At 41.7% G+C, this 22,260-nt stretch overlaps 1 protein-coding gene across 1 annotated transcript in view; it reads left to right on the forward strand.

Moving 5' to 3' along the window:
• Positions 1-22,260, forward strand: part of rxfp2a (relaxin family peptide receptor 2a) — a 146,513-nt gene that overhangs the window by 40,967 nt on the left and 83,286 nt on the right. The window contains exons 3-4 of the mRNA XM_080435010.1: positions 20,991-21,143; positions 22,101-22,193. Coding sequence (XP_080291136.1) covers positions 20,991-21,143; positions 22,101-22,193 — 246 coding nt within the window. The remainder of the gene's footprint in view (positions 1-20,990; positions 21,144-22,100; positions 22,194-22,260) is intronic.

Genomic DNA, 22,260 nt, shown 5'->3' on the forward strand with positions numbered 1-22,260 from the left:
CAGCCGTTCCTCAGAGAGTAATTCAAGACAAAACCAGAACTCCATAATAAAATCTCTGAGCAGCCGCTGTTTTACTACCGACAGGTTTTATTGTGATGTCATGATTAGCATTACAAGTCCACAGGGCACTCTAATGTTAACCACAAGAACCCTTGCATCTGGGCATCTCATAAAAGGCAAACATTCAGCAAACATATGGTGAATATAGCTGATCTACAAGCTCACAACACCACATCACAGCACAATGCGTTGTGAGCTTGTAGATTAGCTGTTGTCGGTAAAGAGATTTGGTGGAGAGGGAAAATAGGGGCCAGGTACTGACCATTGGGGGACCCCAGGAAAACGTACATAGGTTTTAAGTGGTTAAGAGAACCTGACTGGGTCTGATTTACCATGGATTTCCTTTGGGCTCAAACTGGCTGTCAAAAAAAAGGGGGTGAAGATTTGCAGGTACCCGCCAGGTCGGGGTGCCTGTCCAGGGCTCTGTTGCAACCTGTTATAGCGCCACCATGAGGCCGACTTGAAACATTTGGGGTGGTTGTTTGTTCTTTCTTTGCCTAGTGTGTTGGGAGTGTGTGTGTAAAAGTTCCATGCCATCGGACACACTGGCATTTTGTGCAAAACAGGCCCCTTTCGCAAAATACTGTATCTAGTAGAGGACCTGGCTAAGATATGTATGCACTTAATTTAGGAGAGAATATCTCAACTGTTTTAGGCTAATATGACCCCAGGGAACAACTTAGGACTATGAGAAATTCTCTATCCGGGGCGAAATACCCGAAAATGACCACGCCCTTTTTAAAATGACCACACTTCCAACATGGCGCCATCTTCTAAACCGTTGGAGCTACAGATTTTCTGAGGTGCTCAAAATGTTCAGAATGCTCATGTTTGAAACCCGTGCCCGAGCCAGCAACCCTATAGGTCATCATAGTGGCCAAATCCAATATGGCCGCCACCTGAAAAAGGTTTTGTCTATAACTTTTGAACATGTTGGAATGCTTATCTGACTGGGTGTGGCTGGACCTCTATTTTGCATATTTCAAAGATGGCGACTATCTTACAATTAGTTTTACTTCCCTTAATCTTCTTCATTTTTGCAAACTTGGTGTCTATTTTATACTTTTTGAACATTAAAAACACATTAGAATGCTCATATCATTGATTGAAGCCATCTAGAGCACTCTGATTTGCTTATTACAAATATGGCCTATATCAAAAATGTTATGTATTGTAACATAAAGTTTCATCCAGATTTGAGTGTAGAGTTGTTGGAATGAGTTAAGATCAAACTGAAGAAAAGAAACAACCTGTGTACAGATGTTGAAACAATAGAATATGAGTTGAACCCAAATTATACGGCAACAGCCAGTACAGTATATGCAGAGCAATGCTCAGTATAAATTGAATAATATCATACTAGTCAAAGGTGTATAGAATTTTAACAATATTATGTTTAAATTAGAATCACAGATTTTTTTTGTTCTAATCAACTTCTATATCGAGGATATCCAACGGACTCCAGCTTCACATAATTTGCTTTATGTCCACTACATGACTTTTGAAGCCACGGTGGAGGAGGATGGCGCAAGCTTTACTGGCATCTGCAAGACGGGTCCAGTAAGGTTCCCAAGTCTTAGTCATGGAGTCCCAATACCAGCCCAACGTACTGAAATCTGGGATGTAATGGCCTTTTGACATGCTGAATGTATGTATCAGTTCTGTTGCTGTTGTAACACTAAGACAAGTATGTACAATGTACAAAAATACCTATTGTTCAGATTCTATACATCCTATGATAGGATTACATTTATGCTGTGCATTGTTGCACATACTGTACTAGCTGTAGCTGTATAATTAGGAATGTAATTAGGAACATTTTGAGCACCTCAGAAAATCTGTAGCTCCAACGGTTTAGAAGATAGAGCCATGTTTGAAGTAGCGGTCATTTTAAAAGGGCCGTGGTCATTTCCGAGTATTTCGCCCCGGATAGAGAATTTCTCATAGTTCCTAAGTTGTTCCTTGGGGTCATATTAGCCAAGAACAGTTGAGATAATCTCTCCTAAATTAAGTGCATACATATCTTAGCCAGGTCCTAGACTAATGCACACCAATCTTAAACAATCGGAATGGAATCTAAAAAAATAGAGACATCTTGATCAAATGACTACAGAGATGTCATGTGGTGTACACATTTTTGTGAGTTTTGGACAAAATCTGTAGGAGTAGTAGCAAAAAGTGTGTTTTGCAAAAGAAAAAAGTGAAATGGCGGAAAATGTTGTGGTAGAAATAGGAGCGACCTACAGTATATGGAGAGTTCGAAGGATTGTCACGATTGTTTGATTACAAATCACAAAGAAAGCTCAATGAATAGTAGCTGTATGCATTATCAATATCTATCGTTTAGCCACGTGTGACCAACTTTTCCACGAAGCCAGCAAACTATGTGACCAATTTCCACAAACCCAGCGTGAAGTGAAAGAAGACAGCACAAGACCAACTCAATGAATAGCAGCTTTATGCATTAATCAATGCCGTGCCTCAACTGAAATCCACAAAGGTCACTGAGTGACTGTCTCTGTCCAAACACAGTAATTGTAACCAAAACACATTTGTTGAACGTTCTCTCTCAGCTCTCAAAGCTCACAAAGCTGTTTTTAAATTTCTACTTTAATTTAACATTCACATTCACTGTCGGGTATTAATTAATGAATTCATCCACTGGTGCCAGCGTTTTTTATTTTACATTGGCGGAGAGCTGCGGAAGCCACGATGTGCACGCAGATGTAAACAAAGAGTGTCTGGGGGGTGGGGGAGGGCCTCGTCTATCCACTGGAACCAAAAATATTTTACCGCGATTTGCCATTTTGTTGCTATCGGTTGTTGAATAAGGCTCGTTTTCACCAAAAAAGAAGAGATCCGAGCTATGTGTTTTTCTTCAACTCATAACATAGGAGTGGACCGAAGTGACGTTTTTCCATCACATCATACATTCCTTCTCTCAGAGTCAAGGGATCATTCCCAAGTTGTGTTAGAGCGCCCTCTTGTGGATTTTTTTTTTAATTGACAGATCTCCGTCAATGGTGGTCAACGGTTGGATTTGAAATGACGGAGATCTGTCAATGGCAGGGAATGTGTTTAAGTGTAGGCGTGCTCCTAAGTAAAGACAACTGTTGTATTCATGAAAGATCATTTGTATAGATCAGGGGTGTTCAACTGGTGGTCTGTGGACCCTTGGTGGTCTGTGAAGGTATTGCATGTGGTCCCTCACCGTGCATTCAGTAGGAAAGTGGAAGTTTTTTTCTTTTCTTTTCTTTTTCCCCTCCCATTATTTTATTATTAATTATGCTTAGAACACAACTGTTGGTATTTGTGTGAGGACAGTTGGATTAAATCATTACCAGTGGTCATTTGAAGAGGCTTGTGCTTCAATTCCAAAAGTTCTTCAAGCTTAACTACTACAGAGGATCAGCTCATTAAGATCCACACACTCTGTCAAGAGTAACATGTATGAAACACAGCCCCTTGTGACGTTCTGGATGAGTCGTCAGGCAGAATTCCCAGAGCTTACAGTAAAAGCAATGAAGAGTACCTTTTGCAACTACATATCTCTATGAGAGTGTTTTATTCTCACACTGACATATCTGAAGAAAGTACACGGCAAGGTTGGAGCCAAAACATGACTGTACACCACTATAGCTAAGAATAGACATAGCCTACTGTGCAACTCAAGAAAAACCCTTATCTTAACACACATCCTCACCCTACACAACAGTGGTCCCTAGGTTGATTCTGAGTCAGGATGAGGGTCCCTGGCTCACAATTCTCAGTTGAAAACCCCTGGCATAGATCAACACCATAGTTTAACACCATAAAAGGCATGCACCAACAGGTCGTGTGCAAGTGCAACAAGGAGAGGAAAGCATTAGACTCCATAGTACGACAAGTCTTTCATTAAAAAGAACAGATTTACAACCGACGACGCTTGGCATCACGACTCCTTGTCAGCTTGTTGATCTGGTATATTTGGGAAGTGAGTCCCTCTCACGATTATCAGCTGAACTTTAGTGAAAGTGAATAAACTATTGCTCTCACTGCCTGCCTCACTGTAGCAGGATCAGGTCACGTAAATACTCTCCAACTTCAACGTCATTTTATTGTCACATCAGTAGAGTAAACATATCAAAACAATATCAAATATTTATGTACCGAGATAATCAAATAAACAAAGTCAGAGAAATGAAAAACATATCAAATAGCAGCAGATATGACACATGATGTGGGAATGCAGTTTATTGACAGTCATACTTATATAAAATGACAGTGCCAGTGAAATGGGAGTATGTAAGACAATCAGTGCCTATTCAGCAGTCTAATGGCCTGGCTGTGGAAAGTGTCCCTCAGTCAGTTCATTGGGCATGTGATACTGTGATATCACATGCCTGATGGTAGAATTGTGTGAGAATTGTGTGAACAGATTGTGGCTGGGCTGGTGTCTTTGATGATCCATTGTCTGTGGCTATTTCTTGACCTATTTACCTGACCTGCTGGCTGCAATGTGTGCCTGTGAGTTGGCAGAGCCACCCCTGCCTCCCCCGCTCACAGATGCTGCCTACACCAGTGCTTTTCAAACATTGTCGTGTCAAGGTAGGACCCCCAAATTTATATGTATTTGGCGACGGACCCCCATGTTAAAACATTTTGTGCCAGCTTGGACCCCCATAAGAGAAGATTTGTCAAGATCTTCCCATATTTTTCTTCGAAAATTGCAGATATTTAGCAGATCTTATTATGAGCAGTAGTGAGGCCCAATTACAGTATGTGAAGATGGGTTGAAAATGGGTGAATTGGTCCTTTTAACATACTTGAGTTCTGGTATCAGTTCAGACGTCATTTAAAATTCATAGCTGCTTCCTCTCTAGCTCCCGTAAAAGGAAGGACTGAAATACACGACCATCTACTGTATTTCCTTCATGGCTTTTGGTGGGTACCTTTTCTTTCAGGCATGATAAAGCCATTAGACATCTTAAAAGATGTACATGTAGATTTCCCCCCATCTTATACTCCACCTGCAACTCATTGTTTCGTTATTTTCAAATGCGTAATTTTGTTTCCAAGTCCTTCCATAATTCCCCCTCTGTATATCCCAAACAGCCTTAGGACGATTTGCTCTCTCTGAATCCACAAGAGAGTGCTGATTTCAAAGACACTAGTTAGGGGTTGTGGATTTGATTTATAGATATATTTTTGGAGAACTGCTGATCCAACCGACTTCACACTGGGCACAGGCCTCCCTTGGGTACTCGGCAATGCACATGCCAAGTTTCAAATCGATCAGTCAGACGGTTCTTAATATACACAGAGGACACAACACACATGTTTATATTACTATACTTGTGAGGACATAAACATTTTATGACGGCCCAATTTGATGACTGACAGATATTCTTAAAATGCATTTAAAAGACGTTTTCTTTTGTAGTTGGTGTTACTCTTGGTGTTACTCTAAATGAGCTAAATGGCACAATAATTGTGATGTGCCATTTAGCTCATTTAGAGTACAAGTAGTCCTCGTTTACATGACCCAAAGGATTCATTCGGAATATAGTGCAAGACATGTGCCAAGGTTCCGCAGTGGCGGTTCTTCGGCCGTAGGCGGGCCGGAAAGCGACGAACCGACTCGTGCATTCCTGATTTAACGCCATTTTAATGCGGAAAGTAGCAGATCTACAAGTTCAGACAAAACTGGTCTGAACTTTGAAGCATTAAAACGGCGATAACTCAGGAACGCGCGAGTCGGTGCGTCGCTTCCCGGCCCGCCTATGGCCGAAGAACCTCCACCGCGGAAGCCAGAGCGGCTATTGCCTCCTCCCCTTGCCCACCAGGGGACACTCTGCCCCGGGTAATGGAGCCAGGGGCGGCCCCTGGTCCATGCTCCATGCCCGGGCGTAGGCAGGAACAACTTTCTGCATGTCAAAAGTTATATTCCGAATGAATGCTTTTGGGTCATGTGATAGGATTACTTTAATTCAGCTTCCATGTAAACAATTGGGTTGGAATCTCTGTTCAGAAGGCGTTAATTCTGAATTAATAAATATTGTCCATGTAAACGCAGTCAGTGTTGTGTGACCTTTGCGCGGCCCTCACATCTAGGCCCGATCCCAGGTTGATCCCAGGTTGGCACACACGTCATGCGAAGTCCGGCCCCTCTGGCCTCTCCTCTCGGCTCCTCTCCTCTCCTCCCTACCTCCTCGCTTGCGGCCCTAACCTCTAGTCCCAACCTCCCAACCTCGGTCATGTGATAAAGAGGTCAGACTTCCTGTATCTGGTTGCTATGGCAACCTGCCAGATCAGGCTGAGGGTCTGATAGGCAAATCAGAGAATCAATCAAGCCGAGAGTCTGATCACTGATCGAGGTGGGGTAAGATGCCTAAATCATAGCCATAGCTCTGATCAACAGTCTGTGGCGGGTCTTGGAGGCATGTGGAGTGATCCTGTGCTTGCGAACCCCGGACGAACTTTCGGAGCTTTTGTCAATTATAGTAGTAATATATATATAAGATGACGTCCCGCCTATTGTATCAATGTGTTTAGACGAGCTTTATCAACATATCTTTTGTTGGTACGTGTTTATGGGGTGCATCACTTTATCCACTGATGTAATCACTTTGTCCTTAACCCAACATTCCATTTCATGAATGGGAGAACGTGAAGATAAAAAAAACATCTGTAGTCTTGCCTATTCAGTGTGTATGGATAGCAAGTTAGTGAGTGTACAGTTTGTGAATGAAGCAGCAGCGGCGCGGAGCGTGCTAACGTGGGCTTAGCAGCTCCAGGCTGAGCTGTGTTCGGTGTAGCAGCCAGCAGCGTCAACTGAGGAGTGATATTGCCGCTGTCGGGTGGAAACCTTGTATGTCCAAAACTGTTACTTTTAAGGCAGCTGGTTCTCAAACTTTTTCATGCCCAGGACCCCCAAATTGATATTTATTTGGCTGCGGACCCCCCCATCTGAAATTGTTTTGTGCGAGGGACCCCCAGAAGCAAAGATTTTAGTTAAAAATGCTATGAGCTTGTATATCTGCTATTTTTGAAAAATCTTGAAGTATAAAATATAAAATAATTTTACTGGGGACCCCCTGGTAACCCCCCCCCCCACGGACCCCTGGGTCTTTGAGAACCAATGTTTTAAGGAACTGGGAAAAAAAGAAACAATCCGATGAAAAACAAGCTCTTGTTAATACTTTTCATCGATTCAATATATGAAACCCACAGATAGACTTAAAAATGTTGAAAATAACAGATCTACAAGCTCATAACACATTGCATCATGACGCGTTGTGAGCTGAGCTTGTAGGTCGGCTATTTCCAATACTTTTGTGTGACACTTGCATGATGAAGTAGGGCATTCATTTATGAAAAAAATATATATAAAAAGTTGAAATATGGAGATACAAGGTTTCTGCCCGACCGCATTGAACAATGCCTACACATCCAATCCAATCCACTTTATTTATACAGCACATTTTACAAACAAGGTTTCCAAAGTGCAAGAAAAGTAATAAAAAATAGAAAATAATAAACATCAACTACCAGCAAGGAGACTTGGGGACCACCGTTCAAGCTGGATTAAGGCTTAAGGCGGGATTTTAAAGTTTCAACAGTAGGGGCCAATTTGATATGGGGAAGGTATAGCTCATTCCATAATTTAGTGGCTATTAATGAAAATGTGCGGTCCCCTCTAGTCTTCAAACGTGTCATTGGGACGATACGTTTCTGCTGATCTGCGGATCTCAAGGCCCTGGGAGGGACGTAATCATGTAGGAGATCAGAGAGGTACTGAGGCGCATGCAGCCCTATTCCGAGATTTAAAAAACAAACGATAAAATCTTAAAATTGATTCTGTAATGAACGGGGAGCCAGAGTGGCCAGGATTGGAGTGATGTGATCATCCTCGCGGGTTCCAGTTAAAAGACGTGCTGCAGCATTTTGGACTAGCTCCAATTGTGAAATACAGTGGTGGAAAAAGTACATAAGTAAAAGTATCAATAATGCAATGTAGAAATACACTGTTACAAGTAAAAGTACAGAATTTTTTATTTACTTGAGTAAAAGTGCAAAATTATTGGTATGAAAACGTACTTAAAGTACCAAGAGTAAAAGTACTCATTATGCAGAAATGTCCCATGTCAAGTTTTTTTTCAAAATGTATCGATATCTTTTGAAAATGGCCGATCTACAAGCTCGCAACGCATTGTGAGCTTGTACATCGGCTATTTTCAAATGGCCGAAATCTATATAGGGCTGTTTCTGGGCCTTCTGAAGTGGTTACTGTATATATTTTGTAATAATAATTTAAATCTACAAAGTAACTAGTAACTAAAGTTTTCACATAATTGTAGTGGAGTAAAAGTACAATATTTGTCTCTGAGATGTAGTGGAGTAGAAGTGAAAGTACTGAAAATTGAAAATACTCCAGTAAAGTAAAAATACCTCCAAGTTGTACTTAAGTCCGGTACTTGAGTAAATGTACTTATTTAATTTACACCACTGGAAATAGAGACCTGGTTTACGCCCCCATAGACAGCAGTTAAGTCCAAACGTGTGGAAATAAAAGCATGCATCACTCTAAATCCTTAAAAGATAAAATAGATTTGATTTGGGATAAAAGCCTCATCACCAATGATGTATTTATTTATTCACCAGGGACAGTGCACATTAATCAACATGTCAGTTTTCACATCCACCAAATATGGGGTCTAGGCCAGACGTCAGTACTATGGCGTGTGATTGATGACATCAGGGTACTCCATAGCCTATGTGGGTATTTGCGGCTATGTGTTTTTGAACAAACGCAGATCCGAACGTGTGTGTGTGTGTGTGTGTGTGTGTGTGTGTGTGTGTGTGTGTGTGTGTGTGCGTGTGCGTGTGCGCGCGTGCGCGTTTTTTTTGGGGGGAGTTATGAATCCAACAGTGGAAAGAAGCAGTTTTTCAGTGTTGAATGATTCTCAGTCTGCCTGTTGGGAGGGCGCTGAACAGATGGGGTCCAGGGTGTGAGTGGCCCCTGGAGATCTTCGAGGCCTGCTTGTGGTAGTGGAGAACCTGTCCTAACCAGTGGCGTCAGTTCAGCAAAAGCTAAGGTATGGCAAGGTTAGGGTTGCCAACTCCCAGAGATGAAAATAAGGTTGTTCCGTTATTCTAGAGTTCTATCTAACTCCAAAATCTCCCCACGGACCGGGGACGTATACTGTACATGCAGATAGATTTGCGTTAATCACTCAACAGCTCTACAACTAGACATCAAAGCACGCTACACCGCTCCTGTATTTTGTAGATTTATTAATAACACACACACATTCACACACAAACACACATGGTTACTACACTAAACTACAACTCAGAATCATAATCATAATCAGTTTTATTGTCACATCACAGGTTTACAAGGTAAAAAAGTGGGTGAAATTCGTTTTTGTACATCGTTCCCATCGCAACGTTAATTTCCATAGAAAGAAGAGGGGGGGGGGGGGGGAGAAGAAGAGGGGTGGGGGGCAAGTGGGAGAAGAAGAGGGGTGGGGGGCAAGTGGGAAGGAGATCAAAACAAGAGAGCAACAGAAGGCCAGACAAGTTATCTACATATTTACAAAGTACCTGTGATAATAAAAAACTAAGGTGCCTGAGCATAGCAGCAATGTATGTATACTGTGCATGTTATACTTATACTGTGCATGATATACATATGGACGTTAAGGTGCTTAGAGAAAAAATAGCACAATAAAAAGACAAAAAAAGTCAGTGCGTTATACATGGGATTAAGGTGCAAAAGGTCAGTGCGTGTCCACCTAGGGTGGACTTACCCTAGTATAATCCGCAAGTAGCTCCATGAGGGAGTGCAACAAAAAAGTCATTTGTACCTGGTGTAGTCCACAGGTGTGCCCGAGGGGGAGCTAAGTCCAAGTCATTGTCCCTGGTATAATCCACCAGAATGGTCTACCCTTAGCCAGCCCACGAGCCCACTACAACCGTTAGCCCTCGCTTAAATAGGTCGCTAAAGGTAAATCATGAATGATGATAGATGAGAAGCAGTAGCTGTTGGTTATTAAACTGTGGAAACATAGAAACACTCCACAAAGGTACACCTAAACATTTTTCGGTGGTCAAACCCCCTAAAACCCCCGAAATGCATAGAAAACTATGCATTATACCTATAACACTTTTTATTTTTATTTTTTGAGCCACGGTACTTGCCATACCCAATTGACGCCCCTGGTCATAACCACCCACCGCAGGTCTTTTCTCTCTGCATTGGTGTGGCCGGAGTACCACCAGACTGTCCAGGCATATGCCAGGATACACTGGATGGTAGAATTGCGGTATAGAAGTTTCTGTGGGAGTTTGTTGTGTTTTAATGTCCTCAGGAAAAGACGTTTCTGGGCCTTCTTGACAAGACTGGAGGTGTTAAAAGGATCCCTGGCTAATAAGCCAAATATGCATTAATACATTATAATTGTCCGCTATAACTAATGTAAAATTAAAAACACCTTAAATATTGTATTTATTTTAGAAACAGTTCATCTTTCATTCAATAGGGGCAATGCTCGTCGCAAGTTGGGTCATTTGTCCATGTGTGGTCTAGCCCTATATATGGAATGCACATGCAAAAAAAACATATTTAAAACATTGATTTGATGCTCATATTAACCTTAGGAAGTATTAAGTTCCTAAGCCGCGGGCGGGTGCACGCGCGTGCATGTGTCCCGCGATGTCCCGCAAAAGGGCTTCACCTGTCCCTCAATGGGCCTGTTTGGAGGTGGTCACCCTAGAGCTTCATGAGAAAAGATAATCCACTTCAAAGTCTCAAAATCAGTCAGATTGGCTGCTTATAGTCACGCAAGTGTTACGAGGATTTTAAACCCAAGAAAGCGCTATGGCTTGTTTCCTTTAGGGTCCTTTGTACTCAATTCATTCAAACATTTAATGGGAGCATTTTCTTGATTAAACTAAACTTCTCACAACTAACCAATCCCAAAAGCCTTAACACTGATAACTAATCTGAATTCAAATTGCATACCCAAATCTTAAGCGCACAGTCAGGGACTTACTTTATATTACTTTCTGGAGCTAGGGTGCTTAAATTATAATTAAAATGAGCATTATAAATAAATACTTTCCTGGAGCAGGTACATTTTAAGTTGAAGTTCTTTAAAGGCAGTGGTGTAAAGTACATTTACTCAAGTACTGTACAATTTGGAGGTATTTTTTACTTTACTGGAGTATTTCCAATATTCAGAACTTTTACTTCTACCCCACTACATCTCAGAGGCAAATTTTGTACTTTTACTCCACTACAATTATTTGAAAACGTTAGTTATTAGTTTCTTTGTAGATTTTGATTATTATTACAAAACATACCAACTTCAGCCCTATATACATTTAGGCCATTTGAAAATAGCCGATCTACATCCACAGCATTGTGAGCTTGTAGATCTGCTATTTTCAAAATATATTTTTGAAAAACATTCTGCATAGATGGGTTTCCGCGCGACGTCATCACAGAGCAGAGTGTCCAATCTGCGCATGCGGGAGGTAGAACGACCCGGAAGTGCCATTCACTCTATTGTTATTTTCGGGATTTAGATAGGCATAATGCTGCTATTATAGGCATAATAGGCATAATGCTGCTATTATATACAGACAGATCCAACTTCCGACAAATCATTTTTATTGAGTAAAGAAGATATTACAAACTGCATCATTTAATCTACTTTCATTAAACCCGGTGAAGACCATTTATTTTATCAATGTACTATGGCCAGAGCTGCTGCGGGTAATAGCGCCATCTACAGGCTCTTCCCTCCACTGCGCGCGCATCATCCTCTCATGTTTACCAACGGGAAACCCATCTATAATGAATACTTTTTTCTTTTGGTACATTAAGTACAGTTTGATGCCACTACTTTTTGAATACAGGACTTCTACTTTGCAGTATCGGTATTTTTACTTGCCACCACTGGTTAAAGGAAGATGAGGATTGATGATGATTTGATGAGCCTAAGCTTGGGTGCACACTGACAGCCAAGGCCTGCTGCGCTCCCCCGTTAATTATGAGTCAAGCATTGTGAAACGGCTCCACTGGGGCTCATACAAGTTGAAGGAAATGTCCTGGAAACTTTATCGGAATGATAAGTTGACCATCCTTCACCTGCTGAACAATTAAGGCTGCCATTGGCCTCGTGCGCCTGACAAATCCTACTTGAAACCTCGTTTGCAAAATGACGACGCAATTAAAGGACATAATTACATGAAAGAAGCCAGCAGCCAATGTTAAGTGTATGAGCTTTGTCACTATTGTAATAATAACGACAGCTGTGGTAGCTGTCGTTATATTAAAATAAATATTATAAAAAAATAAAGAATAAACATTTAGAGCAGAGGCGATGATTGACAGGCAAAATCCCTCACCAGCGACACCCACAGGCAAAGATTTCTTTTTTCATTGCAGTTGAAAAGGCTTTAGAAATATGAGAGAAAAACACCTGCCATGGATCAATGGAGTGGAATTTTTTGTTAAAACTTTCTATACACGTTTGAAGGACCATGACAAAGACTTTTAATGTGTGGTAAAACTGAACGTCATGAAACCTTTAATGTTACAATATGAGCTATTGTTGTTCGGGTAGGAACCTTTGTGATTTAGGGGTGTGACGAACGTCACCTGTTGTTAGTTGCACCTAGAGTGTCAGAGAGGCGTCCATGCTTATCCAGACAAAATCCCCAGGACCACGGAGCATTATTGAATATAAAGTTAAGACTTATTAGAGCATTTTCAGCCAATTGATCTCTATTATCTACACGTACTAGTCTTGTGAAACGTGATATATAACCATATGCCATTATAAACTACTACAAGTCGCGCTGTTTCAGCTGGAAGTGAGATTCCCCATTCTACTGAATGAGGCAGCCTAGACGGCGGAGCCAAAGAGTACACCTTCCGTATATCACTAGGGTTGCCACCTTTCAGAAATCGAAATACAGGACACATGCATGCGCGCAGCGCGCGTACATGCGTCGGCGTTGGGCATTGGCATTGGGCGTATTTTGGAGTTTTTTTTTGTTACTTTATTTCGATTTTAGGGTTAGGGCTAGGGTTAGGTTAGGGACCCTAACTTAGGGTTATGTTATTTAATTATTTTGGGGGAGCCAGCCCCCCAAACTCATGAAATGCATAGAAATCTATGAAATCTAAATTAAAAAATCTATGAAATGTATATGAATTATATTGAATTATTATATATGAATTAAATTATTTATGTATTTATTAACTGTTAATCCATTATGAAGAATTCCGTTTTCCAGATGAGCATAACAACATAAGAGTTATTCTTTAAATGGGCACACTATTTAATTATATTGATTAATATATATTAAATACATGTTTATTTATTAGACTTTAAAAACTCAACATTAATAAACAATTAACCATATTAGTCTACTGAAATAGCCTATACCCTATACTATGCCCAGATTGGCTACGATTGGCTTCTGAAATTTGTGGGAGGGTCCGTTTGGCAAAAAAAGCCACAAATCATAAACACAGCGTCCTATCTGCCCCAAATCCGTATCATTGTGGGGCCACTAATAAACGCAGAGCCAAAGCGATTTCACTTCCACCCATAGGGGGCGCAATTACAAAGTGGTGAACAGTCCACATTTGATTTGCCACATTTTCAGGTGGAACAGTCCCCTTTACAAGAGCATTTGATCAGCTCTCTGCATGCTCTGGAGACTTCTGGAATTGTCATCCAAACTGGCACCCATGCCTCCGATTCCTTGGTCCATCCATACTCATGTGGGGAAGGAATAACTTGTTCTGTTTGTAGGCTGGTCGCCCAGATGCCTGCTTGATACACTGCCTGCTTAACATGTTGAAGTAGTGCATCTTGGGTGGGTGGCAGTTTCTCCATCAACCTGTTCCCATGACAGAAGATGATTTCTTTTCTAGTCTGGTTGATGGAGCTCAAATGACTGGATTTGTCATACAGGATAACCGTCAGTCTCTCAAGCTTCTGGAACTGCTGACTGTCAACATTCAGCAACTAGAAGGGATGTTTGGCCAGACTGACAAGTGACATCATCATGGGCTTGCCAGGCATGTCAAGCTGACTTCTTACCCTTACTGTGAAAAGCAGATGTTGTGTCACAACCTGACAATGCATAGAACATAGGCAGAGCATGAGATTTTGTCTCCCCCAGAAACGTACACATGTTGTTGATGTGGTAAAGTCTGTATTTTTTGCCCATGCCAAAATCCACCCAGATATCAGCCAAAGGTTGAATCGTAACTAAATCATGGAACAAGCCTGCAAGGATCACTATGACATCAGTGTCCACAGTACGCACTAGGATAGTTTTTGCTTCTAGCTCCAGTGCATGTCGTACATGAACCAGAATCCTGGTGTCTGATTGCATGATAGTCCATGATTGCAACAGGTCATAGTACTACTGGTACCAAAAAAAAAAGACACAGCTTGCCCTGATGTGAGATACACAGCTTTGGATGGTGGCCAGTTGAACTTTTCAGTTCTGGAAGTCAAAAAGGCAAACAGCTCCCTCTTATTTGTTGGGTCACGAAGAAAATCCATCCAATTGCCTGTAGGTCGGCTGGCTCATTTCTCTCACAATACTTGGCAACACTGACTGACACGCGGACAGCTGAGCTCTCACATTCCCAGTCAAACAGCGGAGAGACAGGACAGCACATCATCGCCCTGTCATTCATATTGATTCCCCGACCTTAAAATACGGGACAAAGTGCGTCCCGAATCAGTTCAATATGGGACGCGTCTTTTAGTTTCCAATTACGGGACGATTCCGTATTTTACGGGACGGGTGGCACACATGACCCCAACAATCAATTCTCCACTTTCACTTATTTCCACACAACAGCTCTAAGGTGTATTAAATATATAGTTTGATGTTGAAATTGAGTGGTATTCCCCAACAGCAGAACCCTAAGTTCTGCTGTTGTCATTCTCCACCACCAACCAACGTTGCATAATCCTTGGCTGCTTTAATGCGACAAGTGGATTAATTAAAGAGGCGGAAAAGTAACGCAAATGAATTACAAATATTTATGCTTCTGTCTTATATAGAAGTCTGTGCCATGTGTCTATCCAATTGAAGGTTTTCTCTAGCTCAAGAACTGACAGTCAGATGCGTCCCAGCAATAGGCATCTGTTTTGAAAATAGTGAAGTGAATGTGAGCGGGCTTTGGTAGCAGAACTAGGCCTGGATAAGCAGGGACGCTGAAAGCTGCATGTTGACAGAGAGCGATTGCAAGCACCAATTCTTTAATAAACGATTGCCCAGTTGGACTAAATATATACCGTACATTCTGTAGTGATCATTGAAGAAAATAACTGTGTGTGTGTGTGTGTGTGTGTGTGTGTGTGTGTGTGTGTGTGTGTGTGTGTGTGTGTGTGTGTGTGTGTGTGTGTGTGTGTGTGTGCGCAAAAAACAAGTAAAAAAGTTCACAAAACACGCACACAGGGCCGGCACGTCCATACAGGCGACATAGGCGGCCGCCTAGAGCGGCAGTTTGGAGAGGCGGCAAAAAAAAGTCGGGGGAAAAAAAAATATATATATATATTTTTTTTTAAATTAATTTTAAATGTTTTGATAATAAATCGGCAAAATCAGGCAAAAATAAGAATTAAATAACATAACCCTAACCCTAAAAACGAAATAAAGTAGCCAAAAACAGAAAAAAAGTATCAGAATCCGCCCAGAAACCGAAAAACTTCTCCCACGTGCGGAGCGCATCAGAGGAATCTCGCCTAGGGCGCTGATCAGCCCAGAACCGGCCCTGCACGCACATTCGAAACAAGAAAATCCCAGGTGCTGAAACCGAAGAACACATTTAAAATAGAAATACATAATCTGCACACTGGATCATTCTCCCAAAGTGTATTTAGAGAGGTGGTGCCATGGTTTTGCACTTTTGTGTCTATGAGGTTGATATTGGTATTAAGCCCCCTGGTGGTGTTTTTATGGTGTTTTATGTCTTCTCTGACTACTTTGAGTTTCTTCCTGGAGGCTGAAACCTTGAGGGTCAAACGTGCCAATAGAAAAACAGCGCTTTAGTGACATAGTAAAAACATGCCCTCCCCCTCATTATCATAACACAGCAGGTGTGGGCATGAGGCGGAGGAGGGACTAGGACAGGTGGGTGGTGCTAAGGTGGTGGAGGAGGTGCTAAGCTGAGAACCAGGTATACTTAATGAACTGGAGGCGTGTCCACATAAAAACATAATTTTAACAATTTCTGTACACTTTTTTGAAAAAAATCTTCCTCCTAGTATAACCATAATACCTGATGATTATGTTTTAGGGGGGGAAAAAATCACTGAAAATCACGGCACCCCGTCTTTAATTATTTACCACCACGGGTAATGGCGTTTCAAGCGGCCGGGGGAAGAGCGGAGACGCCCGAAACGACACCTTGGTGTTAATTAATGAAATGCACTTTGGGAGCATGATTCATTGTATGGACTGTATATATCTATTAAAAACCCAGACGAACCTAAAAGGCAAAGCAACGCAAGGGGATCAATTAGAGCTGGAGCGGACCAGATTAATCAGGATGCGGGGTGCGGAGGGCTAAAAAATAAGTTAGCCCCCCTGGAGGGCCTTTCTTGAGAAACGTAAATAAAAACACTGCACTCTCTGCTGACTTATGACTTATAAGGCCTTGACTGATGGTGTCAAACACGCCATTCATCAAGCGGCTGGTCTTCGGGGACGTGACATTCTGAAATATCAGAGCTCAGTATGATGACTAGCAGATAGTTCAAGCTGTAGCCTACTATGTAACTTTTCTTTGTGAATAAAATGCTATTTTGTCCATCCTGTATGGTAGAGTATGTAATACAAAATAACTTGCAGTACAAATAGGGTGGTTGCATTTGGTCTCCCATGTCTTCTATCGACACATTAAGATTATGTGTCTGTGCTGACACGACCCTGAGCAAGCAGGCAGGCAGGTTCTATTATCTGAAGTGGTCGAAATGTCAGCACTTGCACAGGAGACACAGTTCAAATCCGGGTTAGAACAGGAAAGTTGCATAGTGAAGCTTTAACTGTTCTCTGAAGGAGACTGGTAAAAAGAAATGATGTTCATTCATTCCTTTGAACTTTATAAAAGTGTTATATAAAAGGAATGGGAGTGATTCATCACTGCAGATGGCAAAACATAACCCTGTGATCAGGTTTAGAGTAATGTCTGAGCTAATGGAAGCCGAGTTCACATAAAGGATCTTTCTGAGCTCCCATGAAATACGCTCACTCTCCGAACTCTCACCCATTGGGCTATTATTCATGTATGTGTCTCTGCCCCTAACCTTAGTTATTTTTGAGAACCCCCAAAAGGATTATAACTTAATCCCTGTCTGTAATTTGAAATTTGGTTCCTCAAGTGTTCGCCCAGCGATTGTCTGAGTGTGTTTGCTCTTCTCTGAATTACCTCCTTTTTATGTAAATAAGTACAGTAAGTGCACGTTGAGTTGAAGCGCGTAAACCACACAATCTTTCTGAAAGATCAATTATAACCAGAAACAATGAACTATCATTAAGATTTCCACCTCATATGAATACTGTACACGTCTGAAAAGTGAAAACCAAATTAAAACTAATGAAAAATTCAAAACTATAATATAATAACCCTTGGCCTGCATGAGGTCAGGTTTCACTGGCTATATACTAGACTAGGGATAAAAGACTGGTTACTCGCGCATGAAATAGACTGCATACTCACTCCCCATTTATTACCACAGTCTAAAAACTCACCTCTTCAGACTCCGCCTCACCCCTTAGCGGTGGTGGAAAAAGTAATGATATAACATTATGTAGTGATATAATAATATATAAATAGCAGCCAGTGATGTGTCATTAACTGGCAGTCAACTTCTGTGTTTTGGTACAATCGATGCACGCGGCGAAGTACGTTTTCCGGCTTAGTGTGTGAGTGCGCGTGCGTGTGCATGTGTGTGTGTGGTGTGTGTGTGTGTGTGTGTGTGTGTGTGTGTGTGTGTGCAAGCATGTGCATGTGAGAATGGCTGTGCCAGGTATGTTGGCTCTCTGGTTTCTATTGTTAAGTCTGATGAGCAGGGCGTGTTAATCAAGGAACACAGATCAAGTTCAAGGTTTAATGTGTGTCACATTGAGCATGTTACGCAAAGGGGAAACTTGGATGCTTGGAAGCTTGGAAGCTGCAGCAGAAAGGAAATATAATACTTACTGTATACACACCGCAAAAAAAAAATTCTTGGGGGGGGGGGGCTAGTGAAAGTTACAGGTATGGTGTGTATGATATGAAATCCTTAATCATATTCCATCATATATGGAAGGGCACCAGGAGCCCAGGAGCCCTTGGAGCCCAGGAGCCCTTGTCAGGGCCTCAATCTTAGCCAGAAGCACTGCTGTAAATACAGAGGAGGGGCCCACACATTTGACATTTGACTAACCTATACATTTCATTCGATGAATGATGGCCGCGCGGCCCAGTTCCCCCGAAGGGCCCCTGAGAGCCAAGTGCGTGTGTGCGTGTGTCCGTGTGCACACGTGCGCGTGTGCGTGTCAGCACAAAAGAAAATGTTTCCATACTGTTGCTTTCACCGACCTCACCGAGACAAATTCCTCCTACTGTATGTGCAGACATACCTGCCAATGAAAATGTATTGTGATTCATGAAAACACACATCTTTTAACAAGCTCCTCTACGCTAACGTTTAATCTCACAGAGGTGTGTGTGTGTGTGTGTGTGTGTGTGTGTGTGTGTGTGTGTGTGTGTGTGTGTGTGTGTGTGTGTGTGTGTGTGTGTGTGTGTGTGTGTGTGTGTGTGTGTGTGTGTGTGTGTGTGTGTGTGTGTGTGTGTGTGTGTGTGTGTGTGTGTGTGTGTGTGTGTGTGTGTGTGTGGGGAGATACCCAGAAGCATCTTGTTAACTGTCGGGATGACACAATGCATTTCCAGATGAATACACTGTGAATTATAAATACAGAGTAGGGGGTGAGGGGTGGGACGCTGTGTGTGTGTTCACCCACAGCAGAGGTGAGAGGGATCTTGTGTCACAACGCAGAGGGGGCCTCCTGCCACACACAGTCACCGGGTCACAATCCAGACAGCTCAGCTTGCTGTGTGATTTTATTCATGCAAAATAAATGACCCTGGTATGTAGTCATCTTCCGGACACACACACACACACACACACACACACACACACACACACACACACACACACACACACACACACACACACACACACACACACACACACACACACACACACGCTCTCGCTCATTCGCTCTTTTTACACCCTTTCTCTTTCTCTGTCTCAAAATAAAAAAGGCTACTATTTGACAGCAGAGCCCAGGAAAACAAAACACTGCAAAATACCTGGAAGCAGTTTCATCTGTTCATAGACATATAAAAACACTGCTCTCTTTGCTGACTGAGGGTGGAATGCTGTCCGTCCGGTGTCCTAGCTGCAGTGGTGGAAAAAGTACTCAAATTCTTTACTTAAGTAAAAGTACCAATACTGCAATATAAAAATACTCTGTTACAAGTAAAAGTTCAGAATTCAAAATTTACTTGAGTAAAAGTACAAAAGTATTGGCATCAAAATGTCAGCTTGTAGATCTGCTATTTTCAAATAGCCTAGGTATAAAATAGGGCTAAAGGTGGTTAATGTATGTTTCGTAATATCATAATTTATATCTAAATAAGTAACTAGTAACTAAAGTTTTCAAATAATTGTAGTGGAGTAAAAGTACAATATTTGCCTCTGAGATGTAGTGGAGTAGAAGTAAAAGTAATGGAAATTGGACATACTCAAGTAAAGTACAAATACCTCAAAATTGTACTTAAGTACAGTACTTAAGTAAATGTACTTAGTTACTTTCCACCACTGCCTAGCTGTGCCTCAATGTGTCTCTATCAGGTTTCTGAACTAAAGACAATAAACAGCAGGCCGACGGTCCAGGAGGACAGGACTCAAACAGTTACTCTTCCATCCCCACATTTTTAATAGAACCCCCTGTCCTACCGTTGCTCCTGTCACCAGAACTTGTGAACTTTGTATTACCTTGTGTTGTCCTTGCTTACTGTAAATCGCTCTGGTTTAAGAGCGACCTGCTAAATGCCTGAATTGTAAATTGTAAAACCATACAATTTGGAAATGCATGACAAAATGTGTGAGCTAGTTTGCAAGATTAGACCACACACATATTTCTAATAATCTGATCATCACAATTGGCGTTGACCCGCGCAGTACCAATATCACAGAATTACACTATAGTGAACATTATGTTACCACACACGCGCCCCAGTAATAATAATCCCTTCGGGCTTTATGATACGATTTAAGTTACAGTGAAACCATGATGATCCTACAAATTAAGTAATTTTTAGACTCTTTGGTAGTAGGTCACGTATTTAACCCATTAAGACCGGAAGCCGATTCTACAAATGTCTTCTACAAATGTCTCCTAAATCCCAACAGTATTCTGGAAAAAAAAACGTATGTTTCTATATCAGTGGTGCTCAAACTTTTTCATGTCAAGGACCCCCATCTGGGCCGTGGACCCCATCTCAAAATATGTTGTTCCAGGGGGTCCCAGAAGCAAAGATTTGGGTTAAAATATTTGCTTTAAAAAAATATATATATTCAAAGATTTGAACACATTTGAACGATTTTTCAAAAATAGCAACTACGAGCATGTATATCTGCTATTTTTGAATAGCCAAAGTGTAAAACAATGCTTTTTAGCTCAAATCAAAAAATGACACGGATGCTTCTCCCGGTCTTGAATGGTTAACTGTGTCCTATATTTATTGTTTTCTCACTCTCTCCCTCTGTCCCTTTGTCTCTCTCTCTCTCACCCTCCCCTTTCACCATCCCCTCTTGTCCCTTACGATCTCTCTCCCCCCCCAACCCCAGCAGTAGCCATGGTGTCCAAACGGGCGGATGGAGAGGGCTCCTGCCCTCTGGGTCTGTTTCCGTGTGGGAACCTCAGTGCGCTGTGTCTGCCTCAGGCGATGCACTGCAACGGCCACAGGGACTGTCCCAACGGAGCCGATGAGCGCCGCTGTGGTGGGTGTTTTGTTTTGTTTATCTTCACTGTCACGCACACAGCGAGGAGTAGGGGGAGGTGCCTCAGGCATTGAAAAAATTACGTAAACGTAAAAACACAGTCAACTTTAAAGGGAAAGACCACTTTGAGGTTTGGGTTGTGTACCTTGCCATGATGTAACTCCAAAGGTGGACAAGACATCAAAAATAGTTGCTCCATTGATTAGAAATTGATCATTCTAAATGTGCTCCTCATTGACTTACATTGTACGGTAAAACGGCTCTCAAAGTCACTCTTTTAGCACGTAAACGAACACAAAGTTGATTCAGACAATATAGAACATCACCAAACCCAGTACTGTTTTTTTTATTATAAAGATGTCAACTGACTGTTCATTTTACTATTTGATAAAAATAGTCGCAGCGTGACACCTTGTAGATCTTGTAGACCTTGTAGAGCTTGTAGATCTACTACTTTCAGAGCGCAACACCTGAGTGCAACCAAACATAAAATAACTTGTCCTAGTTCTACTGGATCTCTTTTCCACTCGTCCCTCACTAACATTTTAGTCTAGTTTTTATTTGTCGACGAAATTGTCAATATATTTAGTCTAGTTTTAGTCATCGTGGCTTATTTTTTATTTCGTTTTTATCTAGTTTTCATCATTGAAAAAAGGTAGTCGACGAACATTTTTCGACATAGTTTTAGTCAAAAAAATCAACACAGCCTTCATGCTCTGTTGCTCTGGAACACACACCGTGAGCGTACAGTATGTAGATTGGCTATTTATGCCATTGTTGTTTTGTTTTTGAAACATCACATTTTCTATGCAGAACTTTTACTTGTAACAGAGTATTTCTACATTGTGGTATTGCTATTTTTTCACCACTGACAGCTTCCATGTGGGTGTGGTGGTGTGCTTGTGTTGTGTGTTGTGTTGTGTTGTGTTGTTGTTGTGTGTTGCGTTATGCTTGCAGGGGACAACGTTGGATGGGCTGATCTGTTTGGTCGAATCCTGTTCCCAACGAACGCCAGTCTGACTCTGGACGACGACGACGCAGAGGAATGCTGTAAGCGTGTGTGTGTGTGTGTGTGTGTGTGTGTGTGTGTGTGTGTGTGTGTGTGTGTGTGTGTGTG

This window comes from Gymnoscopelus braueri (genome assembly GCF_963280865.1).
Source record: "Gymnoscopelus braueri genome assembly, chromosome: 8".
NCBI lineage: Eukaryota > Metazoa > Chordata > Actinopteri > Myctophiformes > Myctophidae > Gymnoscopelus > Gymnoscopelus braueri.